Source organism: Peromyscus eremicus, chromosome 2 (genome assembly GCF_949786415.1).
Source record: "Peromyscus eremicus chromosome 2, PerEre_H2_v1, whole genome shotgun sequence".
Lineage (NCBI taxonomy): Eukaryota > Metazoa > Chordata > Mammalia > Rodentia > Cricetidae > Peromyscus > Peromyscus eremicus.
Genome location: NC_081417.1, coordinates 151140931 through 151164851, shown reverse-complemented (window position 1 = coordinate 151164851; position 23921 = coordinate 151140931). Strand labels below are relative to the sequence as shown.

General features: G+C 52.2%; 1 protein-coding gene and 1 long non-coding RNA gene across 2 annotated transcripts; one reads left to right on the top strand and one right to left on the bottom strand.

The window, feature by feature from the left end:
* Nucleotides 1-16352: 16352 nt before the first annotated feature.
* Nucleotides 16353-16976, bottom strand: LOC131905267 (uncharacterized). The gene is made up of 2 exons (XR_009377872.1): nt 16870-16976; nt 16353-16743 (listed from the first exon to the last, which is right to left on the bottom strand). It is a non-coding gene; the product is annotated as an uncharacterized LOC131905267 (long non-coding RNA).
* Nucleotides 16977-18561: 1585 nt separating this feature from the next.
* Nucleotides 18562-21660, top strand: Klhdc7a (kelch domain containing 7A). Its single transcript, XM_059256235.1, has one exon. It carries the CDS (start codon nt 18755-18757, stop codon nt 21062-21064), a length of 2310 nt encoding a protein of 769 aa, XP_059112218.1. The 5' UTR covers nt 18562-18754; the 3' UTR covers nt 21065-21660.
* The last annotated feature ends 2261 nt before the right edge of the window (nt 21661-23921 follow it).

Genomic DNA, 23921 nt, shown 5'->3' with positions numbered 1-23921 from the left:
AGGAAAAGAAAACAGGAGGAGTAAAGCATTCAGGCAAAGCAGAGCGGTTAAATCAAACACATTCTGGTTGATGGAGAGTGTGCTGCGAGGTGCCTGCGAGGAACTTGAAGTAGCAAAACGGAATGCTGGTGACACCATTTCAGGGTGCAAAAAAACAGGACACAATGCAGCGTCCTCAAAATCTACCAGCTCTGGAGTCCTGCAGCTCAAGAAGCCACACTGCTGCCCAGCTCCCTTTTTCATGTTACACAGTCCGGGATCCCAGCCAGGGAATGGTGCTGCCCACAGTGGACGAGTTTTTCCACCTTGATTAACACAGTCAAGATAATCCCCCACAGGCATACCAAGGGGAGCCTAGATTCTGTCAAAGTGATAGGTAACCCTGACCATCACACTGCCAGATGCTCTGCAAATCTTCAGGGAGGCAACCTCCTTGCAAACTGTGTTTAACTTCCTATTTATCTCCTATTACAACTATTCCTTTTTATTTGATCTTGTATTTGAAAACAAAACGAATGAAGCCAGGCATCATGGCATACATCTATAAACCCAACACTTGTGAGGGGAGGTTCAAGGCAGGGAATCATATGTTCGAGGATAACATGGGCTGCATATCAAGATCCTGACTCAGAAAATCAGAGGGGTTGGGGAGAGAGGAGAGAATCAGAGAGGAGGTGGGGAGCGGGGCGAAATGGGAACCATCAAGTTCTTCAGGGAAGGCAGAGCTGAACTGGAAGATGCCCTGCTCCTTCCTTGCCGTGACTTTGGTCAAATTCCCAGATCTTGCCACATTGCCAAGATGTCTACCCCAGAGCAGACAGCCCCTCCCTCAGCCTTTCCTTCCTGCCCACCCTGTGGTCCCTCCTGAGCAAGCACCCTGGGCTCCTGGAATGTGACAGAGCAGGTTGTGCAAGTCCCAGAGCGGGGGGGGGGGGGGGGGGGGCAAGTCAGCTCCGTCTTCACAGGGACAAGGAGTGATGGAGGTGATGCTTCTCCTACTGAGTGTCTTGGAAGTCCAGGCTGTGGCCAGCAGGGCCATTGAGCAGGGTGACCTGGGCAGGGCTTCCTCCTGCTTTCATCACTAGGAAAGTGGTAAGGTAGCCATCCACCACCACTTCCAATGGCCCTAACTCCAGCCTGTCTCTGCTTCTTCCACTCTCCAGTGGCCCCTGAGGCCATGCACAGGCAAGACTCTAGAAACTTTCAAACCTCATAGGCCTGACTGGAGCTCTGTCCTGTGTTCTCAGGAGCATAGCTGTCTTGTTCCCCTCCACATGCAGAGCTCCTGAGGACTGGGCCTCCTTAGTTATCCTCACACTCCTGTGCCTGCCTCAGCTAGGGATATAGTCAGTCTGTGCTAATCTCCACCCCAGCACTGCAGATATCTGGCATAGTGGAGCATGCCTGTAACCCCAGCATCTGGGAGGCAGAGGCAGGAGGATAAGAAATTTCAGGTCATCCTCAACTATAGGGAGTTCGAGACCAGCCTCAGCTACATGAAACACCATCTTTAAAAAATAAGTATTTGTTGAATTCATAATCTTATCAATAAGGTCAAAGCTTAGTTGTTCTCCTGGAGGAGACAAGTATTCTCCAAAATTGAACCCAGGGTCTTGCATGCGACCTGTGGGCATCTTTCCAGGGCGCCATACCCTAGACCCCAAGAATTCATCACTGTTTTCCTTTAATGGTATCTGAAGGACTAAATACACATATTTTCAACTAATAGACCCACTTTAAATGCACAAACCTTTGATTTTTAGTAAAATGTACAGTTGTCCAGTGACCACCACATTTGAAATTGAGACTCTTTCCGTCATAACCCTGTGACAGTCACAGCCACCAAGCAGGTGAGGCTGCCTGGCCAGCAAGCCCCAGGGAGCCATCTGCCTCCCTCTGCCACCCCAGGATGAGGTCACAGGCATGTGCACCGTGCCCAGCTTTCCTACGTGGTTCTGAGATCAAACTCAGGTCCTCACGCTCCTTAGGTAACTACTTCTCCTACTGAGCTATCTCCAAAGCCTGGAGACTGTGTTCAAGGTCCTCCTTAGATACATAGAGTGTTCAAAGCCAGCCTGGCCTTCACGAGGCCCTGGCTCAAGAAGACAAAAAGAAAAGAAAAGAAACTGCCAAGCCATAAGCAGGGAGGCAGCACCCCTGTGCATTCTCTTGCCTTGTATGAGGGTTCCAACTTCCTAAGCTGCTCCAGCCCTGTGCATGAGCTGGGTTTGTTTTGTTTCGATTTGATTTGGTTTCATGAGACAGTTCCTTGTAACTCAGGCTAGCCTTGAACTCGCTGTGTAGCAGAAGATGACCTTGAACTCCTGATCCTCCGGCCTCCACCTCCTGGTCATAGGTATACACCACCAGCTGTTGTACCCAGCTGTTGTACCCAATAGTTGTCCTTATTTATTTTTTAAATTGGAGGTGGAGCATGAAAGGGAGGTCAAGTACCATCTCATGTGTAGGAAAGACAGCAACATTCAGGGGTCGGTTCTCTCTTCCCACCACGTGGGTCCCGGGGATCGAACTCAAGTCTTCAGGCTTGGCAGCACCTTTATCAGAGGAGCCTTCTTGTCACACTGGTTGTCTGTTTTCAACATTCATCCAAACCCGCGGGGAGTCCCTCTCTCGTTGTGATTTTAATTTTGCTTTCTCTGATGACAAATGGTGTTGAGTGTCTTTTGCTTTACTCATTGGCCATTTGTTTATCTTGTTTGGTGAAATATTTATTAAAGCCTTTTGCCCGTTTTTAATTGGCTTATTTGTCTTGCTTTTGAGTCACAGGAGCCTGGAATTTTTTTTTCTGCCAAAGCTACAATCTCATAATTGCTTTGGGGAGCAGAGAGTTTATTTGTTGGAAAAGCAGATTTGTGTTTAAATCTTGGCTTGGCCACTTTGAGGACATGGGGTTCCCTGAGAGTCCCCTGAGTTCTGGTTCTTGTCTTCCCTTCCGCTGAGCAGGGTAAGAATGTTCTGGAAAGAGTGTGAAACCTGGCAGTTTCAATGACACAAGTGAGGTGTCTGGAGTGTGCTCAGCTTTTGCTTGCAGATGTGTTTAGAGGAACTGTACTGAGCTGGGAGCTGGGGACAGAGGAAGAGCAGCGTCCCTGTCCTCACCTGGCTAGCCCACACACAATATCAAAATAAAACAGGGTAAATGCATCATGTAACATCAGGAAAATACAACAAGGTATAAGGGCAGAGGTATGGGGCCTTCTTAGAAGGTTCTAGAATGTAGGAGCCCATCTGGGTGTAACTGCATATCCAAACTGACAGAGGCTTAAACCACACTAAAGTTTATTTGCCTCCCCCCAACCCCCCCGCCGTGTATGTGTGTGTGTGTGTGTGTGTGTGTGTGTGTGTGTGTGTGTGTGATGCCTCTATAGGCCAGAAGAAGGCATCAGATCCCCTAGAGCTGGAGTTATAGGAGTTATAGGAGCCATCCAACTTGGGTACTGGGAGCCCAACCCAGGTCCTCTAGAAGAGCAGCCATCGCTCTATAACCACTGAGCCATCTCTCCAGCCTCTCAAGCTCTTTCTATCTCACTCATCACCAGGGCTCTGCTCCTCCAGGTCAACCTGGCTGCGCCTCCTGGGTGCACTCCCTGGACTCAGCACCTTCTCCTCAGAGCAGGCTGCCGGGAGGATCACTTGGAAGAGGTCACAGGTCCTTCCAGCCACCTTCACACTTCGCTGGCCAGCGATTACTGGAATAGCCTGGATTCGGGCAGGGTGGGAGGCTGACTTCATGCTGCTGCTTAGCAGTTTGTTCAGCTGACACTCAGGAGTTCTATCGCTTCAGGTTAAAAAGGGGGTGCTGGGAGTTGGCAGTCCTTCTTACAGAGGAACTGAGTTCAGTTCCTAGCACCCATGTTGGACAGATCACAACAGTCTGTAGCCCCAGCCCCACAGGATCTGACCCCTCTAGCCTTTTGGGGCACCTGCACACACAGACACACACACTACATCTTTTTTTAAAAAAAAAAAGAAAGGAAAGGTATCATGTTTTATCCATGGCTTCTCTAAGAAGAAGCCATTGAATGAACGCCCAAGAGAAGCGAAGGAGGGAGCCATGCAAGGTTCTAGAGTAACAGCATTCCCAACAGAAAACAGCAGGGGTTCCAGAGTCCGTGAATCAGGAGCAAGTGTGGGGCACTGGAGGGAAAGCCAGGTCCAGTGACGCCTGTGTCTCCATGAGGTGATGGGTTGACTGACTTGTATGCTGGGGACTCAGGTGCCAGTCATACCCTCTTCATGGGCTCTGCCTGGACAGATAGATACACACAGGCTCCCTTGCCCCGTCCGATGGCCTAAGCTTGCTGCTGCTGCTGCTTTGCACACAAGACACCCAGCAGGGTTTCAGCATGTCAAGCTCCAATAGCAACAACCCTATCATCTTCAAAGCGCCGCACACTTTTCCATTAGTGGCGCCCAGGCTCCTGGGGCTGCTTTGTGCAGCGAGGGAGCTTTTTTCCCAGCCCTAAGGTAAGCTTGTGCCTCTCAGCCTGCCATTGCTCCCACCAGGGAGACTGCAGTGTTCTGAAACCCTTCAGAGATGCCTCGGGGATCCCTGTGGCCTATCCCTGAGGCTCATATCTCCACAGGGAGCCTCGCCCTGGGAGACACTCGGCAAACCCAGCTGGGGCCCAGCTTTGCCTCTAAGTCTTGCTTCCCCAAAGGCATCCCTGACTCTCCACCCACAGGTCCCATGCTGCCAAAGACAGCTGTGAACACAGCCCAACACAAATCCCAAGCTTACTTAAGACATTGTAAGGATTCTTCTCGCAGTTTTATTTTCTAATTTAATCATGCACTTCTCAGGCCTGAACTCTGTTAATGACATCATGTTGTGATGTCAAAAGGTTAGAGGAGCCTGCTGGGGGACAGTCAAGAGCGGGGGCCCAAGCACGAGGCTGCCTGAGCTCGGATCTCAGCCTGGCTGGGCATACGGGGATTTGTCCTATTGGACCAGGCTCTTGGTACTCCAGCTTCTGTGTCTTCGTCTGCTCAACTCAAGAATTTCCAGCACAAGGGATTCTGGGAGATTAAGGGCTCCGGGTACCTGGCACAGGTGTTCAGCCCTAGAGAATGGTCTTATTCTACCAACCAGCTCCTTGTTAAGGTTAATCCTGCCACAGCCTCTCCTTGACCCCCTGAAAGCCAGGGAAGTCTGTAAGGTCTCCCTGTGACATCATCATCCCACTGCAAGCCTGCCCGTGGCCTGCTTGGGGTTTGACACCTTCCTTCACTCATTACCACACTTGTCTTCTCGCTCTGTTGTCCAGCTACTCAACTTTCCTCACCTTAATAACTCACAGTCCTGGCCAGGTGTGGTGCAGGTGGGCCACCCCAACTCTGGAGGGGTGAAGGTAGAAGAATTCTTTGCTAACCTTAGTTACACGGTTAGACCTTGCTTAATGAACTCCTACCACAGGACCTTTGCACATCCATCTAAGAGGGAGCCACTCGGTGGTCGAGCACTTGCCTAGCATAGATGAGGGACTAGACTTGATCTCTGACCAAACAAAGCAAGAGCAACAACAATAAAGAGTAAGACATGTCACATAAAATGGAGATGCCAGTTAGTCTCTGCCAGAGTTTGACGCTGTGCTGTGTCCTACAGAATAGGTCACCCCCTGCAAGGTTGAGACTAGGCTCTCCTCCAGCTGTGGGGGTGATGCAGCTGCCAGCTCACAAAGGAGCTCAGGCTATTGCCTAGTTTGGGAAGGCTCTTCTCTTGCTCTAGCTGGGGACCACTCTGCAGGGCCATCCCAAAACCACAGCCCCCAAGGGGTGTGCTGGGACTGCTGAGAAGTCAGAGCTATAATTTGGCTCATCCTCCTGCCCACAGGTCTGCCTCCTCCTCTCTTCCCTTGGCTTGAAACAATTACTGGTATTTTCCAGTAAATTCTACGAATCCCCACAGGAAGTCAGAGAGGATGATAAACAGTGAAAATTAAATTATGAAGGCATTGTGTTCAATAGATCACATTTGCAAGGAGGCAGAGTCAGGTCCAAATCCAGGTTCTCTGACCCTGAGGCTAAACAATATTCCACTTGAAGCTCCTATCCTGTTTTCCTCCCTGGAGCAGCATTGTGAAGCCTACCTGGGGCTGTTCCCTCAGGGAAGCAGGCCTCTGATGAAAGGCTGGTTGCCCCTGGGCTGCAGAGCTCCACCAAGGCGGGACCCAAGTCCATTTCACTTATGAATTGTCTTTGTGGCCCGAGGATAGCACTCAGCACATTTGGTGAATGGATCCATGAATGGTTTGGATGGATAGATAGATGGATGGATGGGTGGGTGGATGATAGCTGGATGGATGGATGAATGGATGGATGGATGGATGAACGATGGATGGATGGATAGGTGGGTGGGTGGATGGACAGATGGATGGATGAGTAGATGTATGGACAGGCAGATGGATGATGGATAGATTGACGAATGAATGAATTCTATATCTGTGCTACACACATGGTTCCAGAGAACAAAGGTAGTATCCACTCAGCATCCTCAGAGTTCTGCAAGTGTATGCAGGGAAGTCATCAAACACTCACTGAACTGAAACCGACCACCTCTGTAGTGTGTCCCCAGCTACTGCCCATAGGTCTGCTTTCACAAGCAGGTGAAAGAACATTTCCATCTTCTCCACATGCTGCTCTGGGAACCTCCTGTTCTTGAAGGCCTTGTGTAGACAAGTTCTTCCATCCTTCCACCCTGGACCAGTTTGGGGGTGGGTTCTCTCTGCACTCCACTGTGTGTTCATGTCACTGTGCCTAAGAAGGGTCCTGTCCTGCTCCCTTTCCTTCCCAAAGCCCAGCTAAGCCACTGACCTTGTGGGGGTGGGAATCCCATCAGAGTCATTGCTGCAGCCACACAGAGATGCACAAGTGCAGGTACTCACCTGCAGGCCAGTGCTTCAGGATTGGGAAACTTTGGAGTTCAGCATGACTGCCGTGTGGAACCCAGATGTGTGAAGGCCAAGATGGAAACGGGGCTTAGGAGTGGGAGTCGGCAAGATATCCTTGCTTCCCTGAGGGGAACTAATGGCAGGAGTCCTGGACAGAGGGATAGCTCGTCCGTGTACATGTGTACTATGTGTGTTTGGATTAGTATGTAGATGTGCATGTCTGTGTGTGCATAAGTCAAGGCCAGAGATCTTCCTCCGTCTCTCTCAACGACCCTGATGTTCTCTGACTGGTGAAACTGACTGGGCACTGGACTCCAGCAGTTACCTGTCTTTTCCTCCTCTCAGCGTTGGGCTTACAGATGTGTGCTGCCATGCTCTGCCATTTATGTGGACGCTAGGAATTCAAACTCGGGTCTTCCTGCTCTTTACCCACTGATTTATCTTGCTAGCCCTAAAGGGTACCTTAATGTCATTCCTGGGCGTCTCTGACACAGTGTCTTAAAACAGCACATGTCTGTAGAATCCCCAGGGGGCACACAGCAAGTTCGCACTGTAGTTGTGATGAGGTCTTGACTAAGCTCTGGGGACCTTTCTGTCACCCCTCATTCCATTTTTCTTTCTTTTCTTTCATCAGAGATGGACTTGGAACTCAGGGCCTTATGTATGTTAGGCAAGTGCTCTAACCATTGAGCTACACCCAAACCCCATCTTTATTTCAGATGACACTCCATCAGACCTGAAAAGACGCAGTTCTCCCCCACACACAGAGTTACTCTTCCCCCCTTTCTTGTATGAGCAGTGCCCATACACACCCAACCCACCATTTTGTTGACCTACTCCGTATTCACAACTGATCCCATGGGAATCCGTCACCGGTACATTGGCTTACAGATAGAAACTGCAGCCAATGTGGAAACAGTTGGACCCTACAACCTCAGGAGGTGAGTAAGAGGGTCAATGTCCATTATAGTTCAGGGAACTCCCACGCAACCAGACTGCTGCCCCCAGCCTCCAACACAACTGTTCTGTACAGATGGCAGAGGCATCCACACCCAGCCTCCCTCTGCCCTCCTCTAGCCCACAGAGACGAAAGGAGATTATGTGTCTGGAAGGTTCTAGAAAAGCAGTCTGGCCCAGTGACAGCCTCCAGTTAAGACATAGCAAGAAAAACTGGTTCTACAGACTGCTGTGGCTGGCCACCATCCTGTCCAGCCTGAGCTCAGCCACAGAAAGGCCAGGGCCCCGATGCCCAGGCTTGGGGGTGACAGGTCATCTGGAGTTCAGTCCGTTGCTATAGAGGGGCCACAGTCCTCAGACACGTCTAGGTTTTCCTCTTTTTCCTCCATATCATTTAGCTCTTTGGAGCCTCAGTTTCCCTACCTAAGAACAATCCTAGCATACGGCCCTGAGAATTGTTGTTCAGGATTGAGAGAGGTGGGGAGCACAGAGGCTGGTTATGATTTTCCTTGTTTGAACTGATAGCTTTTTGGTTTTTTTTTTTTTGGTTTTTTTTTTTGTTTTGTTTTTTTTTGTTTTTTTTTTTGCAATACTCAAAAGGAGCAGATTCTAGAATTGGAAGACCAATGTAGCCCCTTAGGGGAACGGTCGGTCACAGGGAGCAGAACCAGGGGCCCCACAGCGGAAAGTCTGGGCACCTTCCTGGGATTGCCCCCACTGTCCCTGGCAGGATTCAGCTGCAGGGCGTGCAGGCAAGCGGGTCGGCGGGGAACAGCTAACTCCCCACTCACCTCACAGATCGGGAGGTGGAGACAAAAGCCACTTGATGTGAAGCATGAGTCACTTTCCTGACACAGAAGCCTGCTTTTGCTTTTGAAGCAAAGGACAGGTGATCTTGAGTTTGGGGATTTCCAGTCTTCAGATCTCCGGCCCTCCTAGGAACACTTGGCTTTGTTGTTGTTGTTGGTGGTGGTGGTAGTGGTGTGTGTGTGTGTGTGTGTGTAGTTCCTTGGGAGCTGTCCCCCTGGTATTTTGAGTCAGTGTCTCGCTGGAACCTGAGACTCTCTGAGTAGGCTAGGCTGGCGAGCCAGGTATCCTCCTGTCCCTGCTTTCCCACTACTGGGGACACAGGTGGCCACCGCCACACCCAGCTTTTACGTGGGTGCTGGGGATCGAAGCCAGGTCCTCAGCCCCCATGGCAAGCACATCGCTAGCTAAACCGTCTCCCGGGCTCTTCTGTTGTGCTCTCGGCCTCCTCTGACATCCAACTCTACAACAGCCTTGCCCCTCCCACCCCCGAATGACTTTTAAAAAGAACACGTTGCTGACTCAGAGACCCCAGCAAATCTTTCCCGTCCTGCATCCCTGCCGCAGACACGCACCTTCACCCTGCTGTGGCTGCTGCTACTCTTGCTCCTCCCGGGATATCCTTCCTCCGTGATCTCTGCACAAAGCGGAGTGTCCCAGAGTCAGGGACAGGTGTTCCCTTTGTCTGTGACCTTCCTGCCCTCCCTCTGGATCCTGCTCTGCGGACACAGGCTCCAGCCTTTCAGAAACTAAAGGGATCATAGGTCTCTCTCCTGGGCTCTTCACACCCATGGCCAAGGTGATTGTTAAAGGATTTCTTGGTCTGGCTTCAATCCCTCATCTGTTTATTCAGCGAATGCTCATCAAATACCTGCTAGGAATTAGGTCCTGCCTGTGGGCGTGGCCTGCCTGGCTCTGTGTGGCTTCCTCTGCCTGCCTCTTTCTCAGCTCCTCCTGAGGAAGGCACCTGGAAGATGAGTCCCACAGGAGGAGAGTGGTTTGGAAGCCCAGCTCCTCCACCTCCTGGAAAGGACCCAGACAACATCTCTTTGCTCTTGGGTCATTTCCCTTTGTGAAGCTAGGGAGTGCCTGTCTGGAGGATGGGGCAGAAACCAAGGGCAGGTCCATCCCAGAGCACATGGGAACATGAGGACCTCCTACAAGTGAGGTCTGCAGGGTCCTGGAGCAACGGTCCTGGCAGACACACTGGCTTGGGCCATGGACTCTGCTCTCTCACCAGCAGTACCAGGGTTGGGCTGTCTGAGGTCCCTCCAGCTTGGAGAAGCTGACTAAGGATAGCCAGCTGCCTTGAACGAGGGGGCATTGAACGAGGGATCATGGTCTAAACTGTCCCTTTTCCATGGAGCCATTACTTCTCTGGTCTCCTGCCAGCTCTTGGTGGCTGCTGAGGAGACCACCAGACCTGGTGTTTTCTGGAATGTTCCAAACAAAAAAATTAGTGTCCTCTCTCTCTCTCTCCTCTCTCTCTCTCTCTCTCTCTCTCTCTCTCTCTGTGTGTGTGTGTGTGTGTGTATGTGTGTGTGTATGTGTGTGTGTTTGTGCGCATTCTGACATGTATGTGGTGCCTGACATGTGTGTGGTGGTCAGAAGTTTGCATCTGGTATCTTTCTCCATTGCTCTCCACCATAGTTCTGGAGGCAGGGTCTCTCACTGAACCTGGAGCTCACTGATTAGCTACACTGGCCAGCCAGGGATCCTCTTGTCTTCCCTTCCCCAGTTCTGGGACTGTAGACGCGCTCGCCCATGGGCTTTGCTTTCTACAAAGGGAAGTTCTGGGGACCAAACTCAGAGCGAGAGGGGCACCTCACAGACTGAGCTGTCTCCTCAGACTCTTCTTTTGGTTCTCATCTCCATCTTTCTTGCTTCAAGTGCCATTGTTTACTTGGTTCCACATCACTCCGCCCAGTTAGGAATTAATTCTGATCGCTTCTATAGGGACCCATTAACCCGAATCATGCCTCAGAGCCTTGGTACAAACAGACCTGGTTTGGAAGGGCCTCATGAATCCCTTAAAATCATTGCCCCACCCCCAGAGAATTGCATATCAATCCAGAAGCTTCTGCAAGCAACAAGCTCGATGCCTCAGTGACTAGGTCATCAGCAGGCTATCTGGACTGGTGATGCAAAGGTGGGTGGGTGGGACTAACCTGTTACCAGGGCAAGAGAGGGAGAGAGACAGAGAAAAACAACGGTCTCTCCCTTCATGGACTCAGCCACCTGGTCGCTTCTGCTTGTCCCTTTCAGGCTGTGACTCAGCCAAATGCCTCTTGTCCAGCTGCAAAGGAGCCTGGGAAGTAGTTTTTCTGGTTGTTCAGGAAAATCCAACTGAACCATACAGAACTGAATGGACCCTTGTCCTGTGTCTGCTATAGGCCTGTCAACAGGATTAACCAACAAAGGATGTAAAGTCCTAAGCTCAGTGCCTGGCACATGTAGGTATTCAGCAAAGCTGATAGCTCTCTTTGACTTCCTTCATCACCAGTACCAGATCCCCAAGGGACCAGGTCCCCAAGCGGTCAGGCCCCTCTGCAGCCTGCTGCCTCCTGATTGAATGCAGGCTTCTGCTGTTTAGCACAGGCCCAGCTTCTAGGCTGTTTCCCCTGCAGCCCATATTCCTCTTCTCACTCTTCCCAGTCTTGGCTGGAGCCACCCTCTCTACCTTCTGCCCCCTGCACTTTCCCTCTGCAAAGCCTTGGTTTACACTGGACTGGAGCAGCTCTCGTGGGCTGTGCTATGTTGACACCATGTAGGGCATGGAAAGTCTTTGCTTCTCTGGCTGTTGCTGCCTCCCCACCCCTCCACAGGATGCTGGAGCCCAAAAGGTATCCTTAACTCACTGTAGCAGCAACATTAGAAGCAAGTCTCACTGGCTCCATTTTAGAGATGGAGAAATAGAGGCCCCGGGGTCACAATGCAGTGCTTCTAAACTTAATTGGCCTTTTCTTGCAGAAAGAAAATCCAAAACTCATACTTCAAACCATGCCGCCCTTCTTAGGAGCCATCCGACATGGATTACTCAAGAGCTCAGTGTGTGCCTGCCTTTAGCACAGGGCTGGAACCTTCCAGGATTGCTCCCAAAATCTTCTACGAGCATTCATCTTTCCAGCCATGTCTCAACCCCTAAGGACATACTCAGAGTGACTGGGGGCCGGGTCTAAGTGCAGAACTCTTGCCCTGGTGTGAGGCCCTAAGGACAAAACTGAATTTCAAGTTTGGGTTTTGCAAATGTGAGTGTGAGATCTGGGGAGGAGCCCCATGAGTAGAGAAATGGCCTGTGTGGTGGCAGAGACAATGGGACTGTAAACAGATGAGCTTGGCTGAAGCAGAACGGGTGTTTGGAGACAGTGACAAATGAGGCCAGGACATCACAGGGACTGGAGAGAATGGGCCAGCCATTTCGATTTGATTGGAGAGGCTTTGAGGAGCCCCAGGACATTCTGCAGCCGGCTTGTGGCAGAAAAGGCATGTTAGAGCCGAAGAGAGACGACCTAAGAGGTCCAGGAGGACAGCCAGGCACAGGGCACTCTCTGCAGCTGACCAGAATGGCAGGGCTGGAGGCACCAGGGGTACAGTAGAGGAAGGACAGTAACTGGATTGGGTGTGACAGACAGACAGTGCCTTAGCAAGCCAGATTCGGCCACCTGCTCCTCATAAGCCAACTAAAGCAGCCAAATTAATAGTAAAAACAGAAAAAAGAGACTTATTCAATATGGCCACATCGGGAAGAGGGACAAAGACATCCAATAACATCCCCAAGTCCATCTTTGGGGTCCAGATGTGAGGTTCATTGCTGTGGGATGTCCTGTATGTTGTGAATATATGTTGCTATGATTGATTGATAAATAAAACACTGATTGGCCAGTAGCCAGGCAGGAAGTATAGGATAGGCGGGACAAACAGAGAAGAGGGGCCGGGAGGTGGGAGCTGGAAGAGACACCAGCCTGCCGTGCAGGGAGCAGCATGTAAAGGCAGCAGGTAAAGCCACAGAACACGTGGTGACATATGAATTAATAGAAATGGGTTAATTTAAGATAGAAGAAGCAGATAACAAGAAGACTGCCATGGCCATACAGTTTGTAAGCAATATAAGTCTCTGTGTGTTTACTCAAGTTGAGTCTGAGTGGCTGTGGGACTGGCGGGTGAGAGAGATTTGTCCTGACCATGGGCCAGGCAGGACTGGAAAAAACTTCAGCTACAGTTCATGTTTAAGTAGAGGCCAAGGTTGTGCACATCTGGGGAGTCCAGGTCAAGCTGTGGCCCCGCCCACCACTGACCTGTTGTTGCCTCTCCTGTAAGGCAGTCAGACAAGGTGCAAAACTCTTTCCAGGAAGAAAACTTTCCTCTCTAGCTGGCCCAAGCTTTAGGCTCTCTCTTCTCCCCGCCTGAAGTTCCAAGGAACCTCAGGATCCACTGTTTGAATAGTTTGATAGCCAGAGTGAGAACATGGTGTCTCTTTAGATCATCTCTGTCCCTGCTGGGAGGTGACAAGACCAAGATGCCAGGAGGAGGCAACCCTGCTGGGAACAAGTCCGTAGCCCTGGAAGGCTCATGGCTTGCCTCCCAAACCTGCCAGGTTTTTACTGTGCAACTCTGGGCAAGCGATCTGCCCACAGTCTGTGTCTGAGTTTGTCCTTTTAAAATACAGCTCATCCTGCCTTCTGGGCAAATGCAAAGATTCATGAAACTCCATATGAAGCCCTGTCCAGGACATCTGCAAGCACAGGCCTGGGTGCTGCTCTTCTGACCCATCACCTACCTGAGGCTGCTTATCTACTGCCTGCTTGGCGCCATGGGTCATCTCAGCCAGCCTGTTTCCCGAAAAACAACTCCACGAAGTGGGGAACATCACAGCTATTTGGGGGACAGAAAAACACTGAGGCACAGGGGACCCTTTCAGCACGGTCAGCAGTTACTGATGTGGGGCGGAGGAGGGGGATGGACATAGCCCAGCGGGTAGAGTATTTACCTAGCATTCGGGAAGCCCAAGGTTTGCTCCCCAGCACCACATAAGCAACACCTGAGAGGTAGCAGCAGATGGATCAGAAGTTTAAGGCCATTCTTGGCTCTTTAGCCAGTTTGAGACAAATTTGGGCTAAATAATATGCCATGTAGAAAGGCGGTGGGGTGGAGGAGGGCAGGGGAGGAGGGAGGGAGGGAGGGAGGAAGGGAGGGAGGGAGGGAGGGAGGGAGGGAGGGAGGAAGGAAGGAAGGAAGGAAGGAAGGAAGGAAGGAAGGAAGGAAGGGAGAAAGAAAGGATGGGAAGAAGGTAGGAAGGAAGGAGGAAGAAAAAAGAAGGAAGGATGGAAGGAAGAAGGGAGGGAGGGAGGGAGGGAGGGAGGAAGAAAATGGGACTGGAGAGATGGCTCAGTGGTTAAGAGTCCTGGCTGCTTTCCTGAGGACCCGAGTTCAGTTTCCAGCATCCACATGAGGCAGCTCACAGCCACCATCTGGTACTCCAGCATCAGCAGCTTCAACATTTTTGGCCTCTGAAGGTACCTGCACTCACATACACATATAAACACATGCATCTACACATAATTAAAAATAGGATTAACTATAAAGAAAGGGACTGTAGTGATGGTTCAGAGGTTAAGCACTGGCTGCTTTTCCAGAAGACGGAGATTTGGTTCCTGGCACCCACAGCGCAGCTCACAGCCACCTGTAATTCAAGTTCCGGATGATCCACTGTCCTCTTCCGGCTTTCACAGTCACCAGACTTGCATATGCATGTGATACACACACACACACACACACACACACACACACACACACACACACACACGGCGGGGGGGGGGGAACATCTACGCACTTTAAGTAATTTAAAAGTCATAATAATAAACAAATCTAAAAGGGAATAGACCGAACAAGAACTCAAATATCCAGGAAGCCACTGACTCAGGATGACAGCACAGCTGCTCTCCATATCCAGGGTTGTGCAGCTGATTTTCAAGGTCATGGTGACCTGGGCATCTGTCTGAGTACGTCTGGTCCCTCCCTAGACTCATTCAGGGTCTAATATGAAGACTCTGGATTTGGGCGACTATGGTGGGGCACAAGTCCCTCATGCTAACCAGCTCCTAGGTCATGCTGTTTGGGTCAAATGGAAAGAATTTTTCAAGAATGGCTTATGGGATGGTTTATTCGTCAGCGGACTAGGTAAATCTGCAACCTGGTGGGGCTGTTGGGAGCTAGAGGAGGTGACATCTGCAGCTCTTCCAAGCACGGTGTCAGAATGGTGGAAGGAACCCGGTGAACGCTACTCTGGCTGCTGTTGGTAGTGTGACTGTGGACTCCAAGCCCACAGTGAAGGGGGCTCTTGGCCATGTAGGAAGGCCTTGCTGACTCAGGCTCCCACCTCAGGATGCTTCCTGCCTTCACCTCCTTCCACCCCAGGAAGAAAACACCAGGACACAGGCTGCCATCTCCTATGGCAACCATGAATTTTACATTCACTTTCCCCATCAAATTCACAGGCACACCTGCCCTTATTTTATTTCCTAAATCCAAACAGCAGAGTCCTTCATGCCAAGCCTTCGAAACTGTTTCCAGGCCAAGGTGCCTTTCACTAACTGTAGCATGCCTTGTCCTTTCCTGAGTCCTGGTGCCACTGCCTCTGATCTGTGCTCACCTGGGACATAGGCAGCCCACAGTCCGTATGGGTGGTAGGTTCGAGGTCAAAGAGGAGACAAACTTCCACATGAGACCTTGAATGAGGAGGCACCCTTGTCTCCTAGGAGCCTCAACATCTTCATCTCTAAAATGGGTTGATAAGGCCTGGAGTGATGGCTCAGTTGGCATGGTGCTTGCTGAATAAACACGTGGGCCTGAGTTGAGATCCCCACCACCCAAGTAAAAAGCCAGGCACAGTGGCCTGCGTCTATCATCCCATTGAATGTCTGTAAGTGAATGTGGGTGTGAGACTGAGTGGGGGTACAAGTGTGTGAGTGCATGAGTGTGTGATAGTGTGTGGCAGTGAGAGATATGATGGATCACAGTGCATGAGAGAGATCAGTTGTGTGTGATTATATGTGTAATTTTGTGTGGGAGAGTGGCAGTATAAATGGGAAGGGTATGAGCAAGTACTGTATGCAAGTATTGTATGAGCGCATTACATGTAAGTGTATTAGAGTGTGATTTTGTGGGAGTGCATGAGTGTGTCAAAGTATGTCAGTAGTGGCTGTGTCCTTGAATTCCAGTGCCTGCTAAACCAGACCATACACTCTGGGCCTCAGTCTCCCCACTGGCCAAACAAGGATCAACTCATCTTTGACTTTGCACCCCAAAGGTCTTCCCTCATGTGCGTGGGCACACAGAGGCACATTAAGAGGGTGCATATCTTCTGTCTTCTATGTTTCTCCAGTATCCTCTCTCCTCGTTCTCCACACTGACCTTCCTCAGCCCTGTGCTCTCTATTCAGTGTTTCATCTACCATGGCCACCAGGGTTGTGACCTCCACCTTGGGAAACTGAGTCGGGCTCAGAAGGGGCCCACAGGATGAAAAGCTGACTACCCAGGATGGGTCTGTTGATCTGTGTAGCCATCCATCTGAGGGCTCTGCCTTCCCCTGGGGCCACCATGAGAGTTCTCAGTTTATCCTGCCTGAGCACGCAGGAGACCAGATTGGTGGCGGGCAGGCACATCCACAGAAGCCCGATATAGACTTCCAATTATCTTTTAATTTCACCTCTGTCTTCATTTGTTCATTTCGGTTTTCTCTACACAGAGACTTTAAAAAAAACTATAATTTATGGCATTTAGATAGTATTTGTTCACCTGCAGATGGGATGAAACCTGGGTTGGAGCCTGAGCTAGAATCCTAACACCCTGGAAGGGAGGTGCTGCCTCCAGGGACCCCAGAGTCTCCTTTCTTCTGCCTTCTCTGTATGAATTGTGGCTTCCGACCTTCCCGATACACAATGGTCAGCCCTGGCTTCCCCTCTCTCTCTGTGCTCTGACCTTCCTGGGGGCCCCTACAGTAGGCACTCCCCTCATCTTGAGGACTGACAGACTCTCTTCTTGTGGCTGCATTCTCTGTTCTGGTGGCCTCCTGCAACAGAGAAACAATAAACCCACATTTCAAACATTCACAAGTAGACTGCTGAGGGGGGAGACCACCATTTTCTGTCTCTCAGAGGGGTCTGTGAGCATCAGCTCTCATCTGGCGGAAGCCCACCTGCTTCAACTGATGTCCTTTTCCTTGCTGGGTCTAGTCCACTAGGTCCAGGTCCAGGGGTCCACTAGGAGTCAGTCCTGCAGAAGACAGACACCTTGCTCCGGGGCCTTTGACTATAATAAAGACTGGGAGAAGAGACTGAGGAAGGAAAAGCCAGTTTGGAAGGATGGAGCCCATGGTAAGGTGGCTGGCCATGGAAGGACCCAGGAAGGCCTGGAGTTTGACTGGACCTGGATAGCTGGAAAGATCCCTACCTGCAAAGATAAGGAGGCCTGGCCTGCAAGAGTTGACAAAGCTCGGCACACTAGGCAGCAATCAGGATACAACACAGAAGGGTAAACTGAGGCTGTGGAGTAGAGCGTTACACAGTTAAGGGTCGGCTAGGGAGTAGAGATCCTAGGAGGCCAGCAAATGGCTCCGTGGGTAAAAACTCTCAGCCAAGCCTGGTAAACTGAGTTCAGTCCTCAGGATTTACACGGTGAGAGGAGAGAACGCACTTCTGAGGTTGGATTCTGACCATCAGGTGCATGCTATGGCATGTACACACACACACACACACACACACACACACACACACACATACACACACACACACACACACACACACACACACACACACACACACTATAACAAAAGCCCTCAGAACCAAGTTCCTGGGCCCTCAAAGCAGGTCCTATTTTCGCTTTCCAGTCAGAAAACAACATTTAAAAAGTGGAGCGTGTGCAAAGAGCATGTAGGTAGCCCAGCCACCTGAGTCCTGGGCACGGAGGAAGGGTTATGCAGAGCGGGGCTGGGCCCCAGCCTTGCTCACTGACTTGGTAACTCCTTGCAGCTGAGACCTCTGCACCCACCCTTGAGGACCCTGAGACGACCCTCGTGTGCGCGTGTGCGTGGAGGATAGGAACAGCTGAGACTCACAGAGCTTTAGCAACATGGGGGCTTCACGCATGTTAACTACAGCCTGAGGAGGTACACATGCTGCCACGCTCCCTCCCCCATCAGATAGGGAAATGGAGGCACAGAGAAGTAAAGTTACTTGCCTAAGGTCACACAGCTGGTGAATAGCAAACTCGGGCAGTTTGGGTCCAGGGTCCACAGTGCTGATGTTAAGGTGGGTATGGGTTGGGAGTTGAGGGGTGTCAGTCCTCCATGGGCCTCTTTCCCTACAAGGTTGGCTCATCATGAAGAAGAGGGTGTGTTTGTAGGGTCTGACTTTATCTGGGTGCTAATGCGCTATATTTCCTGGGCTGCTTCAGCAAAGCTGGTTTCTCTTCCACTTGTCAGACACAGAGGAGGGCAGAGGCGGGCAACAGCCCGGTCAGGTGGCTTGGCTGCTGGCCCAGGCTCAGCCTCCCCCACTGCTTCCTCGCTTGGCCAGTTAAATGCTGACCCCTCTGTCGGGGCCGGGACCATCCCTACTCGCCCAGTACCTGTGACTCCACCTGTCCCCCAGGAACCACCACAGAAGCCGCCCCAAGCCTCCAACCTAAGGATTTGCAAAAGAGAAAACAGCAGTGCTCACACACAAAGACCAACAGCACACGCTTCCAGGTATCCAGTAATAAATCTAAGTGCCAGCTTCCTCTTCGGATCCCTGCTGGACACTCCGAATGCCCTCCGGCTGTGGCAGGAGGCTGATCTCAAGCCCAGCCTCTGGTTAGGAACCCCTCCCCCTTTCAGGGAAGGATCGAAAGAGGCCAGCAGGGACCTCAGCCATCCCTTACCCCAGTGCCACCTCAGCCAACTCAAAGTCACCTCTGCCCCAGCAACTCAGCTGGCCAGAACCGGCTAGGGCCTCCCTCCCACTCCGCAGCAGGATCCAGGAACTTGCCCCTATTGGGCAATCATTAATCGGATTCTTGGCATTCCTCTGCCCCTGGCCAGCATGCTTCCCACCAGAGCCGGAGCAGACACTCAGGACTGGCATTTGGACATGCAGCTGACCAGCAGGCTGGTGCTGTCCGCGGCTGCGCTGCTCCTGGTAACGGCGGCTTACAAACTCTACAAGTCCAGGCCTGCCCCTGCCGGGCAAGCGGGGAGAAATAACAAGAGCCACAAAGCGGAAGATGAAGCGGAGGGCTTGGGGCGAGCTGCCTTCCAGGGGGCTCCTCCAGGGACCCCGCCAAGGGGGCCAAGACGCAGGAAGGCCAGCAAGGGGCCTGGGACCCCACTGGACCGCAGCTTGGAGGACCCAGGAGACTCCTGCCAACTGGTCGCCTCCAGATCTGGGGAGTCCACAAGAAAAGGCTCTGAAGAGAATCAGAGAGGGCAGCGCCCAGATTCTCAGCAGGTGCCTCCACCCTGCAGTGGTCAGGAAGCCGGAACAGCTGTTAGAGGTAAGCCCAACCCTCCCCACCTCCCTCATCTGGGCTGTGAACCTACAAGCTCCCCAGCCAGACTTTCTCCAGAAGTGGGCAGCAGCTGTGTGGGTGACAAGCTCTCTCCATGGCCAGACGGCAGACCCCCAGAGCAAACAGGGTCTAGAGACCCAGGGGCCCCCAACTGTTGCACTGATCCCACAGTGGTCAGCCGTGACATGAACCAGAGATGGGTCTTCACCCATGTGACAGGGGTCAGCAGGGGAGAGGCTGGGACCATCCAGGCTGCTGCAGACATGGGCCTGGCCACACAGCAGCAGGAAGGAGCCACCAATGCCTCCTACACCTTCTCATCTGTGGCCCGGATCCGGATGGAGGAGAATATTATACAGAAGGCCAAGGGACCAGGGCCTGAGCTGAAGGGCAGAGTATATGACTACTTTGTGGAGTCCACATCGAAGGCTGTCTCCAGGCCGCTGGTCCCCTGCACAGCAGCTCTGGCTGATGCTCCATCCCCTGGGTCTGGGCCAGAGCCCCTGGTCACAGGAGCAGACTCCAGAGGCCAAGCTGATAATACAGAGGATGCAGCTGAGGTAGTGCCAACTCCCTCTGCACCAGGCTTCAGCAGAAAGGTGAGTCTCTTGCAGATCGCTGAGAATCCAGAGCTCCAACTGCAGCCTGAAGGCTTCAGGACGCTCCCTCCTGCCCACCTGGATCAGAAAGCCCAGATCAATTCAGCCTGCAGCCACGGGGAGCCCCATGTGCAGCTTGTAGCTGGGACCAATTTCTTCCACATCCAGCTCACCCCTGCTTCAGCTCAGGATGTCCGCCTGGACCTGGGCAATTGCTATGAGTTGCTGACCTTGGCCAAGAGGCAGGGCCTTGAGGCCCTGAAGGAAGCAGCCTACAAGGTGATGAGTGATAACTACCTCCAGGTCCTCCGCAGCACAGACATCTATGGGGGCCTGAGTGGGGCAGAACGGGAGCTGATCCTCCAGCGACGGTTCCGTGGCCACAAGTGCCTGGTGGTGGCCGATGTGTGTCCCCAGGAAGACAGTGGCCGCCTCTGTTGCTATGACAATGTGCAGGATGCCTGGCACCCGCTGGCTCAGCTGCCCATGGAGGCCATGTCCCGGGGCTGTTCTATCTGTACTCTCTTCAATTATCTGTTTGTGGTGTCTGGCTGCCAAGGACCTGGGGGCCAACCCTCCAACCGGGTCTTCTGCTACAACCCCCTGACTGAAATCTGGAGTGAGGTATGCCCATTGAATCAGGCCCGGCCGCACTGCCGGCTGGTGGCCCTGGAGGGGCACCTCTATGCCATTGGAGGTGAGTGTCTGAACACAGTGGAGCGTTATGACCCTCGAGTGGACCGCTGGACCTTTGCTCCACCACTCCCCAATGACACATTTGCCCTGGCACACACAGCCACGGTGTGCGCCAATGAGATCTTTGTCACTGGGGGCAGCCTGCGCTACTTGTTGCTCCGATTCTCAACCCAGGAGCAGCGTTGGTGGGCCGGCCCCACGGGGGGCAGCAAGGACCGCACAGCTGAGATGGTGGCTGTCAATGGCTTTCTCTACCGTTTTGACCTCAACCGCAGCCTGGGCATCAGCGTGTACCGCTGCAGCGCCAGCACCCGCCTCTGGTATGAGTGCGCCACGTACCGCTTGCCTTACCCCGATGCCTTCCAGTGCGCCGTGGTAGATGATCATATCTACTGTGTGGGACGCAGGCACATGCTCTGCTTCCTGGCCGACCACATCTCGCCCAGGTTTGTGCCTAAGGAGCTACAGGGTTTCCCTGCTGCGCGGGGCACCCTTCTGCCTGCCGTCCTGACCCTGCCTGTCCTTGATGTGCCCCAGACCCCTGTCTAGCAGCCCCTCTGCTGGGCTCCATCGGGATGCAGCAAAATTCTCTGCCAATCACTCTGGGTAAGAGGTGGGCAGGAACACGGCCGTGGGGTGGAAAGTTATCTCTCCTCCACCACAGGCTACAGGGAGGATTCTTTAACCCCCACAGTCCGCAGACCAGCACTCCAGGACAGCGGGTGTGACAACAGCATGACTGACCAGCACTGTCCTGCAAATCAGAACTCCTGGCGGGGGCTATTTCAGGACCCCACTGAAACTCAGGGCCATAGTCTTATCCCAATCACAGTTCCAGGTGCCAGGGGACCCCCCAGGGGGCCCCTCAAGTGCTTAGCTTTCTGTGACCACCTTCCTAAGCATTGGGGCCCACCTTTGAAGCATCTAGAACAACTGAAGGAGGAGGTTTGGGCAGGAGCAGGAAGGCGCTCAGGATACCCCCGAGATTCAGCCAGAAGGACCGGCTAAAGCAGAAGGCACCCACAGGGACGCCTGTGTGCAGAATATATTGACCAAGGACTACTTTTCTTTTTTGGTTACCTCAAGTTCCGTGTGCCGGGTGGAAGAGAAGCATTCGTCTCAGCAGGAACTCTGTTTGATTATTAGTCTCTGCACCACTGAGGTCTTGGGAGACAGGGTACTGATGTGGTTCCAGACTCCCTTTTTCCAGAACACAGCCATGCCCTAGACTACCACCTGATCACAGCACTCTCCCCAGAGTTCAGAATCCTCTCTGCCTGCTGGCCAGGACGGCCACCACTACTCAGCTCGACAGCACGGACTTCTCTGTGTCTGGTAGCCATCTTGTCTGCTGTGTCAGATGGGAAGGAACGGGGAGAAGAAGCAGGTCCAGGATGGAGCTAAGGAGATGGAAGGTCCTAGTGGACATCCAGGCTCTCAGTCTTTTACCTCCGAGGAGACCCAGTTCCAGGAAGAAAGACAGAGAGCCTGGTCCAACCTTTCACTCCACCATGCCCTTGTTCCATTCCGAGGGAAACAAAGACGTCGGGAGGAAACAGTGATGTTCTTGGAACCAGGCAGGAACCACGAGGTGTGAGTCACAGTTGGGCGGGCCTGACAAGTGGGAGAATATCACTTGGACCCTGTGCCCCTTTAAAGTCCTCCACAGATCCCACTGATGGCCAAGCAGACCCATGGGCGGCCACGCAGCTGCTGGGACTGAGGCTGGGAGGCTTTTTGGAAGATGCAGGATTAGAATGTAGAGCAAGGAGGAGGTTAGCATGGAGATGAGAAAAGAGCTTTTGTTGGACCATGCAAGGCGACTATCCCTGGCCAAGGGCCTGGGAGGACGAAGCAGCTGAGTGATTCTCGAATTGAAAGCTAAGTAAGGAAGGCTGTCTGGGCCACAGTGGGTTGCCAGGGAAGGAACTTTGCCAAGGCCATGTTGATACTCAGGCATCAACCTCTGAGGAACATTGGGATGCCAGGAGGGATGACTTCAGTAAAAAGAGTCAAAGATGTTGTGGGATATTTGTACACTGTGTGAAAATGTATTGCTGTGATTGGTGTAATAAAAAGCTGAACAGCCAATAGCTAGGAAGGAGGTATAGGCGGGACTTCTAGGCAGAGAGAGAACTCTGGGAAGAAGGCAGAATTGCTAGTCAGTGGAAGCAGCATGGGAAGTATGGAGAGATGAAATAACAAGCCACGCAGCAGAATGTAGATTAAAATAAATGGGTTAATTTAAATTATAAGAACTAGTGGGACAAGCCTATGCCAAGGCCAAATTTCATAATTAATAATAAATTTCCTTGTCATTATTTGTGAGCTGGCGGCCCAAAGAAAAAATCTGATTACAAAAGGGGACATTGGCATGGTGGTGCCAGGCTGAGGCAAGGTGCTTTGGGAAGAGACCTCCAGATCCCAGGCACAAGCGAGCCCAGGTCTGAGGGCAGCCTCTGGCAATGAGCCAGACAGAAGGCAAGAACCCAGCCAAGCTGAGTAGGGTCTGGGATAGGTTCTAGGCCCAGGAGAGGGAACACACTAGGGAAGCTTCCAGAAGTCTATGGCGCGCCAATGGAACCAGGCAAGTATTCCAACGAAGTTGAAAAAAAAAAAAAAAAAAAAAAAAAAGGGGGGGGGAGGGGTTTCTAGACCCAGTGAATGGTGAGTGTTGTCTTTATAGAGAGAGAGGCTGTTGAGATTGGGCTGTTGTGCCTCCCTTGTGCTCATGTGGCAGACATCACCAATCAATTCCTATACCTTTTCCTGATGAGTCCTTACAATGACCTCAGAACTGTTCCAAACAGAAACCCAGCAGTGGTGGCTGATAGGTCAGAGCTGGCATGCCATCACTGGCTTGCTGGGGAGCTGGTTTGGGGGATGGAAATGGTTACAGTAGAGCCAAGTAACCCAGGGAACCCAGCAGAGGCATGGTGGTCAGAGTTCACTCGTGAAGTGAACACGTGCAGGCTGTTTGGGGCAGGCACTACTCTGTGGCTGGGAGAATAGAGTTCCAGTGGAGGAGAGCAGGCTGGCTCATAGACCAAGCACAGGAAGAGAGACATTGAACTCAGCAAATGTAACCGCTAAGACAAGGGCAAAGCAAGCGAAGTGCTCGTTCGGGCCTCCTGATGAGATGGTATCTGTGGAGGGAGATGCACGGAGCAGGAAGGGGAAGGGTTTTGTCACTAAGGCTGGGGAACAGGGCTGCTTCCGAGGAAGACCATCTCAGACTGATCTGGCTCCGTCTCTGCTCTCTAGGAGAGAAGCCGACTTGGTGACTGGAGCCGGCATAATTACCGGGGAGTCACAGGTACCATGTCCATGTCTGCAGCTGGGGGCAGCCTACTGGCATCTGCTCCCCGTGGGCTCAGAGTCTAGGCTGCCCACTTGACTTTGGGGA